At 39.9% G+C, this 24244-nt stretch overlaps 2 protein-coding genes across 2 annotated transcripts in view; both read right to left on the minus strand.

Annotated features, from left to right (window-relative positions):
- The window catches only part of agmo (alkylglycerol monooxygenase), a 70502-nt gene extending 58425 nt beyond the window's left edge, over positions 1-12077 (minus strand). Inside the window, exons 1-2 of the mRNA XM_024258605.2 lie at positions 11656-12077; positions 1241-1371 (exon numbers count right to left, since the gene is read on the minus strand). Coding sequence (XP_024114373.1) covers positions 1241-1371; positions 11656-11763 — 239 coding nt within the window. The 5' untranslated portion in view covers positions 11764-12077. The remainder of the gene's footprint in view (positions 1-1240; positions 1372-11655) is intronic.
- A 5860-nt stretch (positions 12078-17937) lies between these two features.
- meox2a (mesenchyme homeobox 2a) overlaps positions 17938-24244 on the minus strand; it is an 11493-nt gene continuing 5186 nt past the window's right edge. Inside the window, exon 3 of the mRNA XM_024258603.2 lies at positions 17938-19149. Coding sequence (XP_024114371.1) covers positions 18931-19149 — 219 coding nt within the window. The 3' untranslated portion in view covers positions 17938-18930. The remainder of the gene's footprint in view (positions 19150-24244) is intronic.

The following is a 24244-nucleotide window of genomic DNA, read 5'->3' on the forward strand; positions in this document are numbered from 1 at the left end:
TCAGTTAAGCCTCGGTTCCATTTGGGGGGTTTGTTTAGGTGTAGACCGCTAGCGTGTCGTTAAGTCATTGTAGTGCGACGACTAGCGAAGCAACAACAATGGAGGTCATCCAGCAGTTCGTCTTTTTCTCGCTTTACTTTGTGTACATCAAGTAGAACAGGAATTTAATGTTTGAAAGAAGTTAGCGGCGGTAAAGAAGAATACTGCCACAAAGAGGAATCGCTAGTTTAGCGCTGTATTGGTGTTTTTTAATGTTTTCATCACTTCCTGACAAACAACAGGCGGCTACAGTGGCTCCGCCCCCAACCGGATGGGAATGGGGGCCCTCAAGAGGTACGGGTCGGAACTGTTTAACCCTTTAACGGCCAGAGCTCCAGTCTTTACGTTGGTTTACGGTAACTTTTCAGCCGTAAACACGATCAACGTCACTCCAGTACATCGTGAAGGAGAAAGGCTGCCAGTGTGAACCAGTCGAACCGCCACAGTTCTTCTCTGATCCAGTTATAGTCGGACTGTTTCTATGCTGAAACACTGGAGTGTTCTGGAGACTGATGATATAACGCAGACTCTACCACATTTCATCTCTGTTTCTAGAGAGTTCCTCGTGTCTCCTCAGAACATCAGTCCAGACGTTTGTGGACCGTCTCTCCTTCTTCTTCTCTGATGAGCTCCTGGATCAGTTCTAGTTATGATCTCGGACTCACATTTGACTGTTTGTCCTTCCTGGAAGGTTCGTCTCAAAGCTGCAGGAACGACTGAAACACGTCGTTCCTCCTCTGGTTTATAAATTCCTTTGAATCCAGAAACCTTTTTCACTCGGTGAAACGGAAGATTTGACCCGACAGTTCTTAAATAAACTACTCTAATAGTTATTTTTTCACCAAGTACCAGGCAGGTTTTGACAACTATTTCCTTTAAGAAACCAAAGTTTGCTTTGGAAATTATCTATCTTGTAATTTCCGGAACTTTCTGAATGATTTGAGCAGGTAGTTAGCAGGTAGTGACAGGTGTGTTACAGGTGAGTACTGAACATTCATTTAAAGCTCATAAATACAAACAGGACTTGATGCTCATAAAGTTTATCTGAGTCACTATCTTCTCCTGCTTTGTTCTTCCAGAAGCTGAAGCCGTGGTGATAAAATGTCAGAATCGATGCAGTTTTTCTTGAATAAATGTTTCCTGCCTCCAGCAGAATCAAACTCCTGCAGACAGAAAGCATGCGGGACGTAAACCGACTCACAGTGGGAGTCTGGAGACCATTCCAGCCGCGAGGGAGGTGAGTCCGTCACTGATGGTGACCACGGAGCGCCCCGTCTTCAGCAGGCCCACCACCACCTCCAGCACCATCAGCCCCACAAAGAAGGGCGTGGCCTGCAGACACAAAGAAGCGTGACAGCGTCATGCCCGCGCCGCAGCGCTGAGACAACAAGCCAGCGTCTGCGCCGCTCCGGCCGGCTTGTGCGGCGTTTGCTTTGGCAGATGAGCTGAGAGTTTGCAGGACTTTCATGTTTTGTGGTCCTTGACGTTTGCTTCGGCATTCCAGGCCGGAGCGGCGATTTGGCAGATTGGAAAACACAAACGTTTGCTTGAACGGTGCGGGTGGAAATGACCTCAGCGCACAGCGACACGGGCTTTCACATTCATTATGAAGCCCTTAAGAGTCTGTATTTGGAAGAAATGTTTATGAGTCCAACACTGAACGCTTTTGTAAACATCTAAGCTCCAATTTTCAGAGTTGGACTGCTAATATTTTGGTTTTTCAGAGATTTTATTTTGTTTTTTTGTTAAAACATCTGTGAGGAATTTGAAAAAACTGTCCAAATAAACAAAGATTAACAGCAGAGGACAGTTTCAGCTGAGTGGATACAAACACCTCAACAGCGGCGTACAACAACAGCAAATTACAAAACTACAAGGTTAAAGCTCCCCAACTCTGATGAACTTCAAGGAAATTTTCTAATGAATGATTTCATCCAAAGGTAGAACCCATTGAACCAAACAAACAGGGAGCGTTTAGCTGGACGCTTCCAGACAATGTTTTACTCAAAATGCAAACTAACCCAAATAGGAAATAATAAATACTTATAGCACCAGTATAACCTCTTGGGGCTGAAAACTCACTAAATTGATATAAAAATATTGTTTTATCCATTGACTGTATATGAGAACTGGACTGAGCGTGATGTCATCGATAGAAAATGGCTTACTTCCAGCTCCAACCAAATCAAGTCAATTCAGTCACCATTGTTTAACGATGTGGAACCAGACGTCATCAGTAAGCAGTGATTGTCCAAGTTGGTCTGAGTCATTGTTTCTATAGCAACCACTCCCATCAATCAGAAGTGAATTTGGTGGAAGGCCACTCCCCTACTACTTAAAAAAAGGACTATACTGTCAAACTTTTTGAATGTTGTATGTGGCAGCTAGGCGGCTCCGCCTACTTTTACTGAGGCATCTGATTGGTCAGTATATTAAAAAGGGAGATTATCAAGGAGATGTTTAAAAAATGTATCACAGCCAGAATGGTTATTCTGACCAATAAAATGTGTTTATTGCTCTGTATAAGTCCACGGGATTTTGGCTTCTTGGAGCCACTTCCTGTTTGGAACACCAGAGGGGAGGAGCCACTCAGTCCGGTTCTCATATACAGTCAATATAATGCTACAAACAAGGCCACACTTAAGTCAACATGAAGGGAACTTCTAACTAAATCTGTCAACTTTTGGTTTCACATTTATTTCATGACATTAAATGTACCGTATAATTATAGCTTTTGGGCCAATGAGAAACTGCTGTTTAGTTCTAATTTATTTACAGCCATGAGTAAAACACAGACTTTCATAACGTTACCTTAAACTCCCCATGATGCATAAAAGCTTCTTCTAATGACATTTTTAATTGCCATGTAAATATTTTAACTTTTTTTTGCTTAAGCAGAAACAAATTTTGTAAATTGTGTTAATTTTTTCATTTATTTTTGATTCTTTGCAGTATTTCAGTGATTGTAGTCTGTTCTTTTTAATCCCTTGTACTGACAAAGAAATGGATTGAAATGTGTTTGTTTTTGCTTCCGTCCAGGTCTTTTATTGTGAAAGTCCAGCAGTTTTCCTCTGTATTTTGAACTGCTCTTTTTAAAGCCCCATTTCAGATAAAAGTCAAGGATGTTTTATAATCTGTTTACCTTTGAACCTTCGCCATATTCAACACCATTGAAACCTTTACTGGTTTCATCTGTATTGAAGCAGTGAGGCTTCACAAAACCACTTTCTCGTCTTTTTGTTGTTGAAATATAAAAAACAAACTCTAACGTGGAAAATCTTAGTAAGTCTTCAAAGATCTTTGAGGTTACGACTCAAAAACAGACCAACAGCATCAGCCAAGGTTTAAAGCTTAAGGTGGAATGCCTTGAAAGCCGTCTGGTTTTGCTCTGCAGACCGGATCAACCACAGACACTCGAGCCGGTGTGAAGTCACATGCAGCTTCCCCAATCCGTCATCGTGATGAAACCAGGGGTCCTTCCTGTGACCTTCAGGAAGGTTGGGGTCTCCGTCTGAAGGTCTTCAAAGTGCTGTCAGCACCTGAGTAGTGAGGTGTGCTGACGATGAGGAGGTCAGCGGCGATGTCCCTCCCAGAAAGGGAAGAAGACACAGACCTGCCCTGAGACAGTTTCTGCACATTCGTCAAGAGTTGTGGGTCCGACCGGGTCATGTTCCGGACAGGCAGGATGGATGCTTTCTAATCATTCAGGAACATGAAGTTCACGCGGTTCAGCAAAGAAAAACGCCAGATGATGGGAAGGTAGTTCTCAGTCTGGCTATCAATTCTGTGGAGTATCGAAATATTTCATCTGGCAATACTGGTCTGGATTAAAACATTAGTCATAAGCAAATATGTTGTATGTTTATTTTATGTAAATTATTATTTTCCTACTCTATACTCAAAGTCCCACTCCATCCATAATCTTTTTCTATTGTAAAATTGTCCCCAGTGATCGTTTAATTATAATTATGAAGTTTTTAGCCAAAATCAAAAACCCTTTGTCACAGTTTTAAGACATATTTTTTGCACAGTAGCTCATTAGACATACAATTCTGGTTTGTGGGCGGAAGAAAAAAGATGACCACCATCATGAATTTCACCGAGTTCTTTTCTAACTGTGATATTTCAGGTGAACCTACAGTAAATTCCTCGTTTCCACGGAGCGGTCCAGACCAGACCTGCTTCATGTTTGCGTTTCAGAATCTCATGAGTGACATCAGATATTATCCGTCAGATTAACCCCCAAAATACCAAAGATGTCGCCGCCGGCACGAAGAAACGCGCTCTTCCCACTACCAGCGTTTACGCCGTCTGCATTCTGAGGCCACTATTCTCCGCATCATAATCCGCTGGAATCAATTGTGTAAAAGTTGAAAAGTTCAGAGATGGATATTGAGCATCTCTGATTTGATCCACTGAATAAAGAGGCGCCGCGCGACTCCGATGACACCAAAAACAAACATCTAACTGAACCGAAGGAAATATTACAGCTGCTCTGATCCAATTTTACGTTTGTTCCCATTTCAGGGTCTTTGGAATGACTGGTGGTTTTTCCAGATTATTTCATTATTCCGGGGAAGATGATCAAACGGGCACGTTTACACGCATGTCGGATTCAGGAAGTCAGACGACTGAATACAAACACTGGAGTGACTGTGAAAGCGCTCTTTGCTCCCTGAGGCTGAACGTTGGAGTGAGGAGCGAGTCTGATCAGCTCAATGAGTCCGTATATGAATGCAGAACACGGTTCGATTCCTGTGAGACGGCTGGACCGGAACCAGGAGACTCATTAGAATTCATGATGGAGTCGACGTTCCACCTGAGGACATCAGTCACTTTAGTTTCTCAGATTAGAGCAGCTCACAGATGGATGTTTTCATTCTGATTTGTAAAAGAAGTCAAAGATTTGTATCTACTTTAAAAGATCAAAAGTTGCTTTTCTTCATTCCTCCTGTTTCTAGACGTATCTTCATCTCACATTTGTGAACGCATCGATAGAAGACGACGTTTTGTTCTCAAAAGTTCAGTGAAAACTCTCCACAAAATCAAACTTTTCTTTGAGCGAAAACTAAGAAGTAAATAAATGTACGCTAACTTCTTTTGATTCATAAACATGAACGTGACTGTAATATCAGTTTTTCTTCTATAGAAGTTTGTCTTTATTAGGATTCATCAGTGGCCTTGTGGTAGAGTGTCCACCCTGAGACTGGGAAGTTTACAGTTCAAATCCGGGCCGAGTCAAATCAAAGACCAAACATGGGACCCTGAGAACCACAACATGGGTTAACAAGGGCGCCGAATGGAAGCGGCCTCCGTTCCTCTGCACCGCCACGTCCAGTGAGAACCAGGTGTTAGGGGTTGGATTGGGGGGGTTCCCGAGAGCCGCTGTGTCTACAGCTCACCACTCCCCCAGGAGAGGGGTCAAAATGTGAAGAGGAAACTTCACACACTTTTAAAGTTTTATGAAATGGATTATCGTAATCGCAATGGAGACAGAGGAGGCTCAGTTTGAGGATCCAAAAGATTATTTTTCTGCTTTTAGAATCACTGTCAGAACAGAAAATACTGTTGAAAATTTGTTTTTAACAAGTTCTTGAGGGATTTTCAGATGATGGAGGACGTGTCTAAAGAAAATTAAGCTAAAACTTCATTTCTGAGTATATACAAAAACTGTTGAGAATCAGGATCAGACGAGAAAATATTGTTTGAAAAAGATTATTATTATTTGTGACATAGAAACTATGCTGGGCGGGGTCACAAATCGCATTTCTGAGTATTTCTTTATTCAAATGAATCAGGAGCAGAAAAATAAATGTAGTTTAAAAAAAGATCATAATTGTGATGCAGAAAATATGCTGGGCGGGGCCACAAGCTCCCTACTCCGCCCCATTCTGATGCATCCACCTGCAGACAAATCGATCCATAAATGTCTCCGTTTTCCTGGTCCGAGCTGGAATCTGGATCAGAACTGAAAGCTGGATAGAAACGATATTGACGACTGTTTTAGTTTGCCCTGTTAATGTTAGGCTGGGGGTGTGAGGGCTGTAAGCTAGTGGGAGACAGTATAAAAAGGGATGATGGGATGTAGTGGCAGGCTTACTTCACACAAACTATGTCCTCGAAAAAAAAGTTGTTTTTTTTTTATTTTGGCTAAAAACTGTCTAATCATAATTAAAAGATCACTGGGAACGATTTGACAATAAGTCATAGGATGCCTTCTCACACATCTCGCATGCATGAGGTGGTCGGAGTTGCTCTTTAAAGTTTCTCGTTCTGAAGTTGAGTTCTTACAGGAACGACCCCAAAAACCGACAGATTTCTTTTGCTAACCAGTTCTGACACAGCGAATGTGGGCGGTCACTGACGGGCTTTTGTTCCTGAGCGCTCTGGAAACGCCTAATAACCTCTTAACGGGTCTGTCAAACATGGAACTAATTAGTGACGGAGGGGGGTCAGCCAGCAGGTCACAACTGCGACTTCAAGTGGCGTGGCAGCCCCGCCGAGGGACGGCGTGGGACACCGCACATGTGCAGGTGGGGGGGTGCATGCATGCGAGCGCATATCCCCTGTGAATGGACGCACAGGTGCGCAGGCAGAGGCGTTAGCGGCTCCCAGGACCCGCCGTCACACGCAACCCTCCAACATCTGGCGGCCTCCTCCAGACCCGCCGGGGGAGAGATCCTTCTGAGGCTGAAACTTTCCCTCCGCCTCGCTGCAGCCGGCCGGGGGACGAAGGTATTCAACCGGGCTGGAGCACCTTTGGTGTTCAGACGCCTCATGTGGAATCAAACGGTCTCAAACTGAAGCTGACAGTGAAGCCTTTTAATGCAGCGCTGCCTAATAACAGCATTTTATTTACTCCAGGATCAGGCCGACATGGAGCGTGACATTTGCGGAGCAGATGTTTTCCCAAGCAGCTTTTTCATAAGGTCACAGATGACTGATGTCGGCTGAAAGTGGAGGCTGACAGCTCACTTTTATCAGAGAAAAACTGTTTGTTTTTGGATTGCTGGACCGCTGAGAGATCTGGGAAAAACCCCACAAGCGCTCCGAATAGGTTAAAAAGTTCTGGTTATTGGAGTGGGTCGGAGAACGGCAGCAGCACAGAACTATTAACAACAGAGTGTAAACAGAGCAGAGCCCCTAAACCGCTCCGGCACACCCAAACCGTTACCACCAACAAGCCTGCAGCAACAACTAATTGACTTGGTGGAGCTGCTGCTGAAGACATGGACGCCTGCTGGGGGGGCGGCTGCCTCTCTCTCCCCACGTGCCATAAACGCTCATAACAAACATGTGTGGTAAACCTGCTGCCGACATCTGCCACAGTAAAATGTAATTGAGACGCTGGAGAATGACAGCTGTTGGAGTAAAAAAAGGTTTTTATGAACAGTGAAGTCAATTGAAGTAATTATGTTAATTCAGCAGCAGGTGGATTTGTTGCTGCATCACAACTGTCAGATTGCAGATCAGAGTTTCACTTTTTCCTAAAACTCCTCACCATTGTTGAGATGTAAATTATGAATATAAATGGAAAGACATTTTCTGTGTCACTTACAGACGTCCAGATCTAAAATCGAGCCTGATCACCAAGTTTTAAACTGGATTCACTGGATACATTTGGTTCGCTAAAAGCACAGGAGTCAAAGTCAAGGCCCGGGGGCCGGATCCGGCCCTCAGGCTAATTCTATCCGGCCCTCCAGATCATTTCATTTTATTGTTATTAATGACCCGATGTTATCTTGCTCTCATTTCTAATTTTGACTAAATGTGTTTTTATGGAGAGTAAAATCTTCTTCTTCTTCTTTTCCCTTCAGGGGTCGCCACAGCCAATCAGTTTCCTCCATCTAAGCCTGTCTTCAGCATCCTCCACTCTAACACCAGCCACCTTCATGTCTTCATTCACTGCATCCATAAACCTCCTCTTTGGTCTTCCTCTAGACCTCTTTCCTGCAGCTCTAGACTCAGCATCCTTCTACCAATATATTCACTGTCTCTCCTCTGAACATGTCCAAACCATCTCAGTCTGGCCTCTCTGACTTTATGGACAATAAAATATTGAAAGTTACTTAAGGTTTAAGTTGATTTATTCTGGAATAATATTCATGCCTTTTTTATTATTCATAATTATGTTAAAAAGTAGGGCTGCACGGTGGCGCAGTGGTTAGCGCTCTTGCCTCACAGCGAGAAGGCCCCGGTTCGACTCCCGGCTGGGACCTTTCTGTGTGGAGTTTGCATGTTCTCCCCGTGCATGCGTGGGTTTTCACCGGGGACTCCGGCTTCCTCCCACCGTCCAAAAACATGCTTCATAGGTCAATTGGCGACTCTGAATTGCCCCTAGGTGTGGATGTGAGAGTGAATGTGTGTGTGATTGAGGCCCTGAGACAGACTGGCGACCTGTCCAGGGTGTACCCCACAGGTGATACTATATATCTAGTTCATAATTATGTTAAAAAGTTACAGTTTTAAAGTTTTAAAAATGTAGTTTTAGAGTGTTCAATAAATGTTTATCCTGTTCGGCCTGCAACCTAAGGTGTGTTTTGGATTTTGGCCCCTTGTGCAATTGAGTATGACTCCCCTGCCTTAAACCGTTGGTCTCAAACTGGCGGCCCGTGGGCCATTTGTGGCCCCCCCAAGTTGATATTTTGTCGCTCTCGTCTTAATATGAAAGTTCAATGTCTACTAAGCAATATCTTGAGCATGTCCATGCTCCTTTGACGATAGCTTCATAGTTTCATCTTGCTCTATGCTTAAAACTTTGCATTTGCTATTGTCGCTGGATCTGGTCATCAGAAAAGTCATTAGTTGCTATCGTTGTTAGCTCCTGTCATTTCCCAGGACACACAGAAGATACTGCTTAGCAGTACATAGACATGAACAAATGTTCAATAAACTTGTTCAGTAGACTATGGATCAAAGATATAGACAGTGGACGTGAACATATTTTTGGCATAAATGGAACACCGTATGGCCTTATCCAGACTCCACCTTCAGTGGCCCCAAGGTAAACTGAGTTTGAGAACCCTGGCTTAAAGTGAACCAGAGTTTGATTTCCCTGATAATCCAGAACAAATTTTCAGTCTGAATACACTCAAATGGATTCTGAACCGGGACCAGGAACCGCTCTCTGACCCATCTTTCCAGGTGGTCTACATTAATTTCCAATCAAACTAAACTTCAGAACTCTGAGTTTCCTCAGTCTGAACAGACTCTGAGCTGAGTGGAACAACTGGACCAAAATGGCCACTTTAGCCGGGAATTATGGGATGTAAACAGAGTAGTGGAGTGACGATGAGACACAGCAACTCTCTGAAACGTGGTGGGATGAATGCAGACTCATTAAATCAACTGTTAAACGTGATCCACATTACTTCACATTGTTCTCCTGACAATCTATGTGTCATAAACACTGATCTGTGTTTCTTCTTATCCCCGGGGTGACACCCCAAATCCAGTCCGCCGGAGACTTTACGTAGCTTGAAAAGAGTGAGAGGGACTCACACGGCATCCGGACCGGACAGGACTAGTTTTGTTGGCTTTTTGGTCAGACGCTGGAGCCAAGCCAGAACACTTTTTTTGTTAAGTTGGGGAAAATTAAACAATCTAAACCTAAAGAACACTTTTCAACATAAAACCTATTTTCCACTTTACTCGCTATGTTTTCACCATGGTGTAAACATGGCATCATTTCCCGCTGAAGCGTGTGGTAGAGCGCCATTTACCGCCATGGACAACGAGAGGCTGATCACAGAGGTCCAGAACCACTTTATGATACCACACATCCTTTTATAAGGATATCAACAAAAATGCATAAATGAAGAGAATTCTTCTTGCTGTGCACGTCTTTCAGCTCTGATATTGCAATTCATCAATCGAGGCTTTTTGATCAATTCTACAGCTGGTGAGGCATTTGGCCGGTGAAATAAGGAATACTTGAAGTTGATGGTAACACATGGTAAATGGTGTAAATACTTGTACTACAGTCTTAAAAGGCCAGAAATGCTTCACAGTCACATTCAGGCACTGATGGCGGCTCCACTGCCAAACACTGGCGTTAACCTACAACCATCAGAAACAACGTTTTCAGTGTCTTGCCAAGAACACTTCAACACATGGGAGGAAACGGAACCTGCAATCTTCCGATCAGAGGTCGACCGCTCTACCACTGCTTTTATATCCTAACAGTTTACAGCCATGAACTTGGAAAGACTTAAAGTTGCTTAGAAAGCAGGTCTGTAAAAGATAAAACTTTACTGATAAACATAACGACAAACGACAGGACATGAAGACCAAATCAGAAAGGAATTAAAGTCATCAACACTTCAGCTTTGACTACGGTGTTTACATTATTTCGAGTACTTTAACGATTCAACCGTTTACACGATTAACGTAATTCCAGCGGATTCTGACACTGATAAAAGTATCTTTATACTGATATGTGTATCCACTCTTGGAGTTACATTAATTACATAAACAGTTACGGTAGTTCAAAGAGTGGGCTTAAAAACATTTGTTTCCAGTAATTTAACCCTGTAGTATTTATTTCCTCAAAAATAATGAAGCATTGGAACAAAAAGAATAAAAACAAATTAGGTTTTTGTGCAACACTGACATAAAAAAATATATTTTTTTTTTAAATGAAACAATATGAAATACATATTTTATGCATGAAACACATATTTTTAGTTTTGTTTATTTGATATCAGTCTAAAGTTATTTTAATCCTGAATAAAAACCCTCCACAGCAATTAATTCTTTTCAAAAACGTGAATGTATTAGTATTATCCATTTATAAATAAATATTTATTAAGTTCTTTCACATTATATCAAAACCTTTCAGTGTAAACCCCTTAGAACGTTCCATACAGTACACAGAACACAAAAAACATTTTTGACTCTAAGCTTCACATAAATAATTTATTTTGCAATTATATTTAGCTAAAGTTGAAGCTTTTTCAGAAGCCAAACTAGATTTTTGTCTTTCTTGATTTTTTAGCTTTGTCAAGACAATATTTACCAATTGCTACAATCAAAATGAACTGATTCTCCATAAAATAATTATTTTTATTTTTTGGGTGAATACTTTGAATTGGTTGACATCTTTACATAAATGTAAACATTTTTTCTTCTTCTTCTTGGTATCAGGAGTTGTTCTGCAAACATCTGAGTTTGTTCCATTATTGTTTTTCAACTATTGTCCTCTTTAGGAGCTATAGGGACAGAATGATTTTAACAATTGGGAAATAAATTTAGCTTGTGAATTTTTATGTGTTAAAAAAGTTTTTAGGTTATGTTTTTGACCATTATTGTGAATTTATATTAATTCTTAAGTATTTTTAACTCTTTGATCAATGTGATTATATTAGCTAAGTCACGAAGAATTCAGCAGTAATACATGGATTCTTTTGCAGACTTGTTGAAGTTTTAGCATATAAATCCAGTTGTTACACACTAACTAGCTTTTATTGAACTTTTTTAACTGTTCATATCAATTTAAATGAAGGTTATGTAATAATTTGCGGGAAATTTAATTTTTCAGATCTTTGTTTTTGGCACAAACGGCTTTCCATACCTGACGGAGCGTACCAATAGATGTAAATGAAAGGAGGCTCGCACCTGTTGAACGTACGGAGGGACTTCTTCCACTCTCTCAAACGAGGACTCGTTCGGTGTTAGCATAGAAAACATGGCTCGGAGGCCAACCGACACCGAACCGGACCCCATGTCTGCAGTCAGCGCCTCGGTCCCCGCCGGTCTACCTGCGCAGGTGTCGCGGGCTCTCCTGTGGAGGGAAGTGGAGCGGCCGAGTGTTCTGCTAACTTTTCAAAGTTCCGGAGTTTTATTTTGTCGGGAAAGTAGGTCAGCTGCGAGGCGGAGCGTGATTCAGCAGATGAGCAAACTCGTGACGAGCAGAAAAGCGAATTGGTCTCGATTGGAAGCGTCCACATGGGCTCTACACTGCGAACATTCACTCCAACCATTCCTGAGCTTTCGGGGCGAGAGTTTACCTTTGACCATAACGCCAAAGTCTCGTTTTATCTCGCGAGACCTGGCGGTTTGTTTGTGTCTTCATGAGTGAAGGCTGATGAGAGCCTAAAGCTGTTCTTTTACATGTTTGATGCATTTTTATTTGTATTACAAAAACATTCACATAATTAAAGTTTTTCTTTTTTTTATCAAATGGGTGCAGAAAGAGTAACTTTACTGCAAAAGATCTATTGATGAGGATTTTTACAAAAATCCTGCACTGCACTTTCAGCTAAGATGATAAACTTTCCACAGTTTTGTTCCACATTTTAACTTTTGTTTAAAATAAATGAATATAAATCAAGCATAAATAAAATATATGGCAATTTAAAACAGAAATGCTTTGAAAAACCAACACCTACAGACCTTCACATGTACATTTACATGCAATTTCTTATATAGTTTCTGTCCATAAAGGCAATTTAATCATTTCTTGCAGGAACTTTTGAATGTAGTAATCAATGTGTACATTTGAGGAGTTTTATGCATGTTTAAAAAATTGTAAATATATAAAATACATAATTTTGTCGTTGTTCTGTGTGAGTTTTTTATTTTTAAAATGCTGCAGAGATTTTCCGTTGTTCAAATATGCATTTCTTATTCACACTTTTCTATGACGTGCCTTTATTTTATAGATTACCTGGAATATCTGCTGTTACATAAGACACAATCTTTGCCCTCAAACTTCCGTTTCTTTACCTGGACGGCCCGGTCGGTGTCGTAACCGCGGTGCAGATGTCAAACCGCGGCTCCTCCGGCCTCCTAGCTAACTGTCTTTGGCTGCAGGCCCAAATTTAATGGATGCACTTGAAGAGTCGCTCCAGTTGTCTTATCTAACTCCACCACACAGGGAATACTGTTTGGCTGACCTTTAGCTTCATGTTGTAGTTTGTAAATTCTTTAAGTATGAGATGTGTGAAGTTCAACGTCTTGAATACTTTCCTTCATGATGAATGAATGCAGACCTTTGAAGCTTTATATGCAGGAATACGGCAGAAAAAGTTCTGTTTATTTTTGACTCCCTGTGAAGCTTAAAATCTTTGTGAAAAACATTTTAAAATTTCCTTTTAAATATTCTCAGATATAAAATGGAATTATGAAAGCTTGTTTTCATCCTAAATTCAGATGAAACAGACTTTCCATGTGAATAATTTCTAAAGTTTGAGCAGTTATGCAACTAGCTTAAACTTTCAGGTAAATGTACAGCTACAGGATCCTCTATGGTTAAATGTTTGCCTTAAACCAGGAGCGTCAAACTCAATCGCACAAGAGGCCAAAATCCAAAAGACACTTTAGGTCATCACGGCCGAACAGGATTAACGTTTATTGAACATAATAATATGAAATTTTTAAAACTTTCAAACCAAAACTTTTTAGCATAATAATGAACTAGATATATATTATTACCTGTGATAATTCTAGTGAATGCTGTAAGAATATGAATTCTTGTAAGAATTTGGCCTCTAAAGCTGATAGCTGAAATCACTGAAGCTAACAGCTGAAAACGCTGAAGCTGATTGCAAACTAAAATATTTCCTGAATCCCAAATTAGCCTAAAATACATTTGAAAAAAAACCTAAGTTAGCCAAAACAGCTAGAATGTAGTTGAAAAATAGTTAAACTTCAAAACAGCCTATAAAACTGAAAAAAGACTAAATTACCCAAAACAGCTAGCATGTAGCTGAGAGATTAGCTAAACTCTAAAATAGCCTAAAAAATCTTAGTAAATTCCAAAATAGTCCAAAAAGTTAGCTGAATGACAATTTTTAAAACTTTAAAACTGTAACTTTTTAACATAATTCTGAATAATAAAAATGCAGGAATATTATTCCAGAATAAATCAACTTAAACCTTAAATAACTTTCAATATTTTACTCTATAAAAATATATTTTGTCAAAATTATACAATATAAGCTCAAGATAAAATCGGGCCATTAATACCAATAAAATAAAATGATCTGGAGGGCCGGATAGAATCACCCGGAGGGCCGGATCCGGCCCCCGGGCCGTGACTTTGAGACGTGCCTTATATGTTTCATTCTCTCGTTATGTTTTCTGGGTGTTCAAAGATTAAACTTTTTGTCCCTTAAACATTTACCTGTTAGTCATTTATTCATGTTACAGGTTCATGGAATGAAACAGGATTAAAGGAAACTTTTTGCATTTTCCTTTCTGACCATGAATTACTTTAAAGTAAAAAAAAAAAAAGGTCAATTTATTTAAGAAAAAAAACCATAACATATTTAATGTTTGTGTTTTTATCAGGTAATATTCTCCATCTAACGATCAAATAAATTCTGTGCATACATCCTTCTCCGTGCGTTACATGAAGATGCTTTCATGACAGTTTTCATCAACTCGTCTGTGAATTTGACATAAATCTTTCCCAAATGTCCTCTTCCTCTACCCTGATGTTTACTCTGTAGAGCGCATGTTTTTCCAGTGTACTATGTGCTGTCCTGCTGTTACATGTGGGGAATTTCCCTTCCGTGCATCACAAAGGCCTGACTCAACCCGATGGGCTGGAGACTCAATCTGCCCCTTTGTGGGCTCCCCGCTGATGCCACGGGGGGAGTGGTGGACACGCAAAGCTAAATTCAGCTCAAAGACGGGCCTACAACTGTAGATTTACACGCAAGGTCATGTGACCTAACAGTTTGCATCGCATCGATTTTCAGCTCCGTTGTTTTTTTATGGTTGGTTGTAAAGATACTGAACTCTGAACTTTCCCGCCAGACGGGGGTCACTTAGGTTTTCGGCCCGAGAACAGTTTTTATTTTCTTTAAACTGTTTTGAAAGCAGCATGGAATTGCGTTGAATTCAGTGGTGCATTATGGGTAACCAGAGGACTGAACTGACTCGTCTCTAGCTCCTTTCTTACCTTTAGATTTGAGGTTTCCAACCTGATTTGTGTGAACAACTTCAAATTTAGGACCAAATACTTTAACCACTTTAGAGATAAAATTATTATTTTTTTCAATCTATGACTGTGATGCAGCGGTAGAGCGGTTGACCTCCGATCAGAGGGTGACTGGTTCAGTTCCCAACCTTCCTGTCCTTTTTTAAGCATCTTCTTGATAATTCTGTTTTTTTCCTATTTTTTTCTGTAATTTTTCAAGTTATAAACCAACCAATCAGATGCCTCAATAAAAGTAGGTGGAGCCTGCTGGCCCCTAAGTCGAACGCTTAAAACGTTTAACAGATTTCATGTAGCTGGCTTTCAAGTGGAAGGGGTGTGGCCTTCCAACAAGCTCACCCCTGATTGGTGAGAGTTGTTGCCATAGAAACTGGATATGTCCGAATTCCTCCCCTACTCATCAATGGTGCGTTCGCCGTTTTCTAGTGTTGTCTGAATTTACAAATCCAAAATCGAGTGCACTACAAATTTCCCAGAAGTCTTAGCAAAAAGCTAGCATGTATCAATGCTCACTACATTAGCAAATATAGACCAACATGCATTGCGGTTGAACAACTTTTGCAGAAAACAATTTTTAAATGTATTTTTCTAATAACCAATCCACATTTACACCTTCAGAACACGGTAGAGTCACGAATAGACAACATGAAATGTTCATATTTATTCAATTTTCACTTTGTGAAATCAGTGACGTCATATCCGGTGTTTAAAAAAATGAAAATAAAGCAGTGAGCATGGCGTCTGAATTGTAAAATCCAGGACACAAGATAGTTTCTATGTAGTTAGGGATTAGGGGGGGAATTTGGACCTGGCCTTTGACTGAACCGGACCAATCACTGCTTACTGACTTCTGGCTCCAACATGACGGCGTCTGGGTTATGAAAAATGGCGACTAAACAGACTTCATTTGGTTGGAGCCAGAAGTAACCATTTCCTCTGATTGACGTCACACTGTGTCAGGTTCAGATGATGATGCCGAACACATCACCGTGTTAATGCGGGTGTTTATGGGTGAAGGTGACTGTAAAGCGTTTTAGGTCTGTAGTTTAAAAAGCGCTAAATAAAATAAAGACTAATTACCATTTTCCTCCTTTGATCAGGAATTAAAGTTTAAAGACAATTTAGCCGCTTTATTTCTTTCTATTTTTTCTTACAACAAAAAAAATAATAAAAAAAAATTGGAACCAAGAATCAGTAATATAATGTCCTTTTTTGTGCCACAGACACGTATTATGTCAGCGATAGAACTCAGGAATAATAAACACAAAGATCAGATCGAACTCACACAACTTCTTTAAAAACAGGAGGATTTTTAAAATAAAATACTCTGTCTTCTCTAAAGTTATGGTAGTTATGAAGCTATAAAGTATGATAAACAACGTAGATATGATTCATAGCACATTTTCTTGGGATCATTGATCCACCGTCAGTCCGGATTTTAAACGCTTCAAACTTCGTTTTGGTTTCACACTCAGCTTTCAGGAGTGAACCAAACCAAAAGCTCCAGCAGTTACAGCCAGCGCTCATGTGGGGGCGCTGTTGTCTGAAACGAGCTCTGAACAAATAAAGAGCAGAAACCTGTTAGAAGAAGCAGGTAATCCCTCTCCAGCATGGAGTAGAAAGCAGTTTGATGACGACACAACTTTTATCAACTTTTAATAAAACCCAATAATACAATTAATAAAAGCCATTAAAAAAATTAAAATCTTCCTCCGGAAGTCTTCTGGGCATCAAGACACTCGTTAAAGTTCAACAATTTCACTAAAGTTTTCTTCAACTTCTCAATCAAGAATACCAGGATACCAGGGAATCTGAGTTTGTTTTTATTTATTTTTTTACAGAAAAACGAATTTTATTTTCTTGATTCTTGCAGCCTTCCTGCTAACGGATGGTTTCCTTTGATAGATTTGCTTTCGGAAGCACTTATCTTCTGCTCACGTTTAAAGAAACAAACCTTTCTCATTAGTTTTGGAAAAACATTTATTCTTCTGCAAACGTGGCACAGGATTAAAGAATGACAGCATCCCTCAGGACTGCAGTGGCTGCAGTTGTTTTTCTCACCTCTGGGGGAGCAGTGAGGGCTGACCAGCCGCCTCGACCAATAGAAAAGCACAATGAGCTCCATGCACGAAATTGTGACATATTTCCAGCTAAAAATAAGACCGCTGGGTTACTTCCACTAAAGACAAACTGCGCTGGCTGCAAGCGGGATTGAGGACTACAAAACTATGCATTGTGGGAATCGGTGTCCTGAAAGTTCGTGTAGTTTGTCGCGATGCTGATCAGGAGTAACTGGTGCTAAATGAAGGAAATGTGTATTTTTTACTCTTTCTGGAAGGTAGTGAATCACTGATGAAAAAATAAACAAGATTTCAAATAATCTGTTGTTATATGTGTTATTGCTGTCTTTAAAATTAACTTTAATTTCTATTTTATTTATTTTTTTGGGACAGTGCACATGAAATTCATCTAGTGGCTATTTTTTATCTGTTTCACTCTGAAAGATGATAAAAATAATATCAAAGACATAAAAGCACAGATCATTCTAAGGGGGAGTGGCTTATTAAAATTCAACCGAATGTTGAGGACAACCCCCAACTCCTTGTTCTCGTACAGTCTCGTCATTTACCCTCATCTCAGGCGCCTTTCTCCGCCCCCTCCAGCAGCAGCTTAGTCTCGCCCACGATGTAGGCGTCATCTCAAACACACCTATTGTGTCCAGAAAAATAGTGACTGAATTGATTTAATTAGGTTGGAACCATGACATCACACTCACTCAGTCCAGTTCTCAAATATAGTCAATGTGTAGCTGTAATGTTTTATTTTACAGAAACACTAATGATTAGCAATTAGCATTAGCACAGCATGCTAATTGCTAAGAGCATCAGATGGCACAAATGAACAGAAAATGGTCTGAGAAGAGTGAGAACTGCAGTAAATAAGTACTTAGAGTGTTTCTTATAGAGATGTTGAAGTTTTTTAGACAGTATTTTCTAGATATACTTTAGGGCTGGATGTCATAAGCTAAGTTTCCGTTCGTTGTTTGAGTTGTTAGTTTCAAATCCTGTGGCTAACCTGAACAGTGCAGAAACATTTGTCTTTAACTCAGGTTTGGATGTTCATTCTGGAGCCAGATCTCCTTTATTGTGACATTAGGAGCCTCTAGAAAATATGGAGTAAGCATCTTAAAACTCAGAAGATGCTGTTCTGCAATTAACTCTCCAAACCAGAATGACTTAGCGGTCTGACGTCCAACACGTGCATAAAGCCCATCGTAGAGAAAGATCAAACCACCAAAGGATTTCTTCTGGTTTTCTAGGTGAATCCAGTCCTTTGTAGGCTCCCCCTAGTCTGGGCTGGGGTCACGGTCCCCCCCACGAATCAGGACGTGACATGACCAGCCCCTCTCCACTAACTGCAGTGTTTAATCCACTTCAGCACCAGATTGGACCTGCAGGAAGACGGTTTTTCCGGTTCCTTCGATCTGAAGAGAGTCCAGATTTCAGGGTCAGAGGAGGTCACAAACACCCCCCCCATGAGCAGAAAGGTGTCGGCCGTCGGAGTTTATTAATGCAGGAACCACACATGAAGACAAAGAATCATCAACGTAAGGCTGAGAGATATGTACAGACGGCTAACGTCAGGGGCGCCAGTTCGATTCCGTTGAAAGTGACCCTTTGTACAGCAGAAAGCCATCGCAGACTGGGGGTTCAACAGTGCAAATCGAAGCTGCTTCTCCAAACACAGCGTGGAATGTTAACAGGATTACCCATAATGCATTTGACGCGTTAATATTTACGACAAGCTCTTTTTTTTACTTTCATCAAGGAAACGGTGAGTTCTCGACTGTACACTTGTTTAGCATCGCAGTGCGACGATGGCAGCAAGCAGCAGCCCCTGTGAGGGGGGTCGGGGCAGACTCCGCTCCTGCTGGGGGGGTGAGTGCATCATAAGTGAGCGTGCTCGGAGCTCTGGTCACTGTCCTGACTGTCCTCGTTGGCTAAGGAGTCCGTGGAGTGGTGCAGCGCGGCGATGCCGGAGAACTCCGACGGCAGCAGAGTCCCCTTCTTCACGTTCACCAGTTCTTTCTCGCGAGCCGCCACCCCCTGCTGGCCGCCCTTCACCCTCTTCCACTTCATCCTCCGGTTCTGGAACCACACCTTCACCTGCGGGGGTCAAGCAGAGACATGTTGGGAAGGTGCTGCTGCCTCTGCAACCTGACCGCACCCCCATCTGGACGCGACAGCTTCAGGCCGGACTGATGAGCGTGCGGTTACTAAAACCCATCTCGAGTGGCAGCAGGGACCCTCTAATGGGGGGCTATTTTTGGAGGGTGGCTTCTGACAGCCAGGATGTCAGATGTCTCTAGACCCCAACAAGGTTTCTCTGTGGGCCCCTACCTGAGAAACACATTCCACCTTAAACTGAAACATCAAATATAATCCTAAAAAAAGCTGAAAAAACTGAAACTAGAAAAGTTGCATTACCTGCAATAATGCTAGTGAGAATGCTTTTGGCTGAAAGTAATTTCTGAAGATGCTGAAGCTTTTTGCTGAAAATAGTGACGCAATTTACTTGATGGAAATAAAAAAGCTATTTGGAAAATGTGAAATTTGCTATTATACTGGAAATTTCATTAAGGAACAATAAAAGCATGCTGAAGTTGACCTAAATTTCAGAAAAATTTGTAGTAAAATAGCTTAAAAATCGCTAATACATGCCAATTTTGCAAAAATATTTAACGTATTGCTTAAATATCAGCCAAATTAGTTAAAAAAATCTCAGTACATGCCAAATTATTTAAAAAAGATAGCACATTGCTCAAATACTAGCTAAACTCCAAATTAGTCTAAAATTCTTCAGTAAGCTAAATTAGTCAAAAATGTTAGCATGTTGCTAAAATAGATGCTAAACTCTCAATTAGCTTAAAACAAAAACCAGCAGATAACAAATTAGCCAAAAACGTTAGCATGTTGCTAACAATAGAAACTAAATTCCAAATTAGCCTACAAGCCCCCCATCGAAAACAAATTAGCCAAAAATGTTAACATGTTAATAAAAAAATGAGGTAAACTCCCAAATAGCATAAAAATACCTCAGTAGAGGCCAAATTAACCAATTGAGCTAGAATAATGTTAACGGAACAGCTCTGAGTTCTGAGTATTTCTTTATGATTCTGGCAGACAAAAACAAGCATCTTGAAAAATAAAGTGGGCGGAGACACAAGCTACTTTCTCCGCCCCATTCTGATGTTTACAGACAAAGCCCCAATCCGAATTCTTCCCTTCTCCATTTGAAGGGGCAGTTTAAGTGTCTGGAAAAGGAATTTTAAAAATCTGACCCTCCAAATGGAGGGATATAAAATCCTCCATCGCGACTGTAAGGCGGGTCGCGCTGAGAACCGCTTTTCTTCTCGTAGATTCGCTCTGAAGCACAGACGTTTACATTTTAATGTAATTAATTACTTTTTGTTGGAGCGTGACCTTTGTACAGTTATAAAACCGCTGTTGTTGTGTATATTTGAGCACTGGAAACTCCGTGCTAACACTAGCGGGCTGGCAATTGTTAGCAAACGAAAGCGTCGTCTGTAATATGATACACTATTTTTTCATAAATCTCCGTTTGGAGGGCTAAATGAGGGGGAAAGGAGGAATTCTGATTGGGCAGATCCATGAACGTCTTTGTTCTGGATCAGAACCGTATAGCTCTGATGAGGCTCAACATCTTTGTTGCACCGCTAATGTTAGCTCCGGGGGAGGGGGGGAGGGGGGCTGTAAGCTAGTGGGAGAGCATGTAAATCCTCTCTGAACAACAGGGAGGGAGAGGGGAGTGGGGGTCGCTCCGCACCAACAGTCCCGCCCACAACTCAGAGGGGAATTTTTGAACTGCCGCTCTGCAGAAACTATGTCCTAAAAACTACAGATTTTTTTTATTTTAGCAAAAAGATGACTAGGAATGCTTTGAAAATAGATCAAAGCTGATTGGAGTGGGCCTTTCATCCGTAAAGTGGAGTTTAACTTTTCATAATTTCTTCATGATTTGCTTCATTCTGAATCTAAAATAATTGATGCCGACTTTACCTCAGTTCATCATTCCTCAGACATTAAATCCTTCAGAGACATAAATTAACCAGTTTGAACCAAAGAGCGACTGGTTTATGAAATTTCTGCTGCTTTCTTCAGGAGTTCACGGCCTCGCCTGCTGCTCACACATCCACCGCCGCTGCCAGATCATTATGTGGCCAATATTTACCTCACAATAGTCCTGCTGTATATTTTTGCTGACAAACGGAGGTCACACACGTGTGCCGACGGCCCTTTACGCACACGCCGAGGCCGCAGAGAGATTAATTGCGCGTCTGGGAGTGGATTTAAGGTGGCAGACGGAGTTCGTGGTGGCCATGTGCACGCCTGTAATTGAAACCAAAGGCAGCTTCAGTGCCAGGCTTTATGGGGCGTTTGACGTGTTTCAGGCCGTGGTTTACAGGTGCTTTCAGGGCGAGGAGCTGCCTTGCTTTGAACAGCACACCTGTGAGCCTTTTTCATCTGAACATCTGAATCTCTTTAAGCCAGCCTGGACATTTCTCCACTCGTTTCAAAACCAGGTTTTTGTCATAAATGTGAACCAAAAGTCTTTCAGTTCACTCTGAAGGAGATTTCAAATGGTTTTCCTGTTTCAGCTAAAAACGTATAGTTCATGATGAACATGACAGTTTTGCATTTTGGTCAGAAACACCAAAGAACATTTGTTCATGAGATTTCTGAAGAACAACCGAGTCAGCAGCTTTAAGGATGTATTTCGATGTACGGCTTGCAGCGTGAATGAACTTGGTTAACCTCTAGTGGTCTGTTTACAAGGACGCGGGAATGACTCAGAACCCATCAGTACGGGTTGATTAAAAATTTAACGTGGAGGTTTGGAAAAGGTTTTACTTTAACATTTTTGTTTAAAACAAACCTAACAAGAGGACTCACACATATGATCCTGGGATCACTGCACACTCAGTAGTTTAGTGGAGTTTTCTTTTTTTGGGGAGGGGGAAATATTGACCTCTTTTGAGTTCATCTTTATATTTTTTTTAGATTTATACATTTTTATTTTGTCAGGACATTTTGGACCTTTTGTTATAAAACATACAACAGTTTTAATTCAATTTGTTTTATGTTTGCAGTAAAAAAGACATTTCATTACTTGGAATTTAGTATATTCTACACTTTCAGGGTCATTGTGGAATTACTGTTTACTGAAAAATATCTGGTAAAAATACATCTGGACACCAAGAATTGGCCCAAAAAAACGTTTTACAGATTAGAGTGAAATGTAAAGTAGAGAGAAAAATCTCAAAAAGACCCCAGAATATAAAGGGTTAGTATATTTGATTGTGTTTTGTATGTATTCTGACAACTACCTATAGAATTAAATATCATTCTTGGTAGTGGAGGAGAAACCACACGGGGAGGGGTGTTTTAAATATATATATATGTATATACATATATTCTACAAAAACAAATATATATACATATATTTTATAGCATATATACAGTATAAATATATATATACTATAAAAATATAGTTATAGTAATATTTTTAATAGAATATATATATATTACACAAAAAGATATATATATATATATATATATATATATATATATATATATATATATATGTATACACATATATTCTACAAAAAGAAATATATATACATATATTTTTATAGCATATATACAGTATAAATATATATACTATAAAAATATAGTTATTATTTTTAATAGAATATATATATTACATAAACAGAAAGATATATATATATATTTTATTGTATATATATATATATATATATACATAAAAATTGGGATTTACCACGTTGACACACTTAATCAAAAAGAATTTACGATTTAATATTTTTTACTACACCTCCCAAAGAATCAGTCCTTCGCTTCGCCTCGGCGGTTCAGTCTTTTAGGGTACTATCCCACTTATTCCATGGTCATTTAGTGAAAACATAAAGATACAATTCGTTTTTAGTTCTTTAATCTTGCTATTTTTTTCCTTTGGTTTAGATCGCTTGTTTACAAATAGCGGTCTACTTGATCTGTGGTCCTACGCTCGTCACAGTAACACACCTTCACGCCGCTGAGTCTCGACTGCAGCGGCAAAGGAAAGCGAGATAAATTCTGATCGTCAGGATAGGTTTAATTAGGCATCAGTTCAGAGATAAAGTTCACCTCTTACTGGTTGTTTTTAATAAGATAATGAAGGAAAACGTTATTTATAAAGTAGTGCACAGTGATATAGAAGATTTGGGCGATGTGACCAGAACTTCTTCTTTTTCTTTTTTGTGTCTGCAGGTTCGCTTCTTATGGCTGTATTTTACCATCATGACAGTATATATATTATATACAGTATTACATGTTGTTTCTATTGTCTATGGTCAGCATCTCTGTTTTCTTGGAGTAATACTCCGCTCATAAACATCTTCAGACTTCTGCTTATCTCACTGTTGATGTGTTTTGTACACAATTTACACTTTTGGGTTAACACTTGATAGATTTAAAGATTCCAGACAACAAAAACAAAGGAAACATTTTCTCTCTGGTCTGTTTTTGTTCAAACGCCGTTTAAAATTTAACCAGTAAAACATTGTGATTTATCGTGATTATACCATGCTCCAGATGAATACTCAATGCTGATTGGCTGCTGGGTGTAGATAATGAGTGTGTAAAGGATAATACCTGACGAAGTGAGCATTATAAGAAATTAACCCCCTGAATGCAAAGTGTGTTAATTATGCATACCTTGAAGGGTATGATCAGAAAAACATATTCAATCAATATTTAGTACTTTATTCTTGTTATTTCTTAGGTTCAGGTTGTTTTTTCACAAAAATCAGACTATTTAATAAGTTGACTTCGCGGTTCAGGTCTCCATGTCTCATAACGCACACTTTGTCTGGTGGTATCCCTTGCTTTATCACAACACAAAAGTGTGATTAATCTGATTAAATATTTTTATTGATTACAATTAGTTAAAAAAAAACATTCTAAATGTACAATTATATGTGTGACTTCATATTGTGAATATTCGCAGAAAATAAGTGGTCGGCAAATACTGTAACTAAAATTATTTGCAATTAATCATGAATAATTTTTTTTCTCAGGTTTGCGATTAATAAGTTAAATACATAGATGTATATATATATATATATATATATATATATATATATATATATATATATATATATATATATATATATATATATAT

The sequence above is a fragment of the Oryzias melastigma genome, linkage group LG16 (assembly GCF_002922805.2).
Source record: "Oryzias melastigma strain HK-1 linkage group LG16, ASM292280v2, whole genome shotgun sequence".
In the NCBI taxonomy this organism is placed as follows: Eukaryota; Metazoa; Chordata; class Actinopteri; order Beloniformes; family Adrianichthyidae; genus Oryzias; species Oryzias melastigma.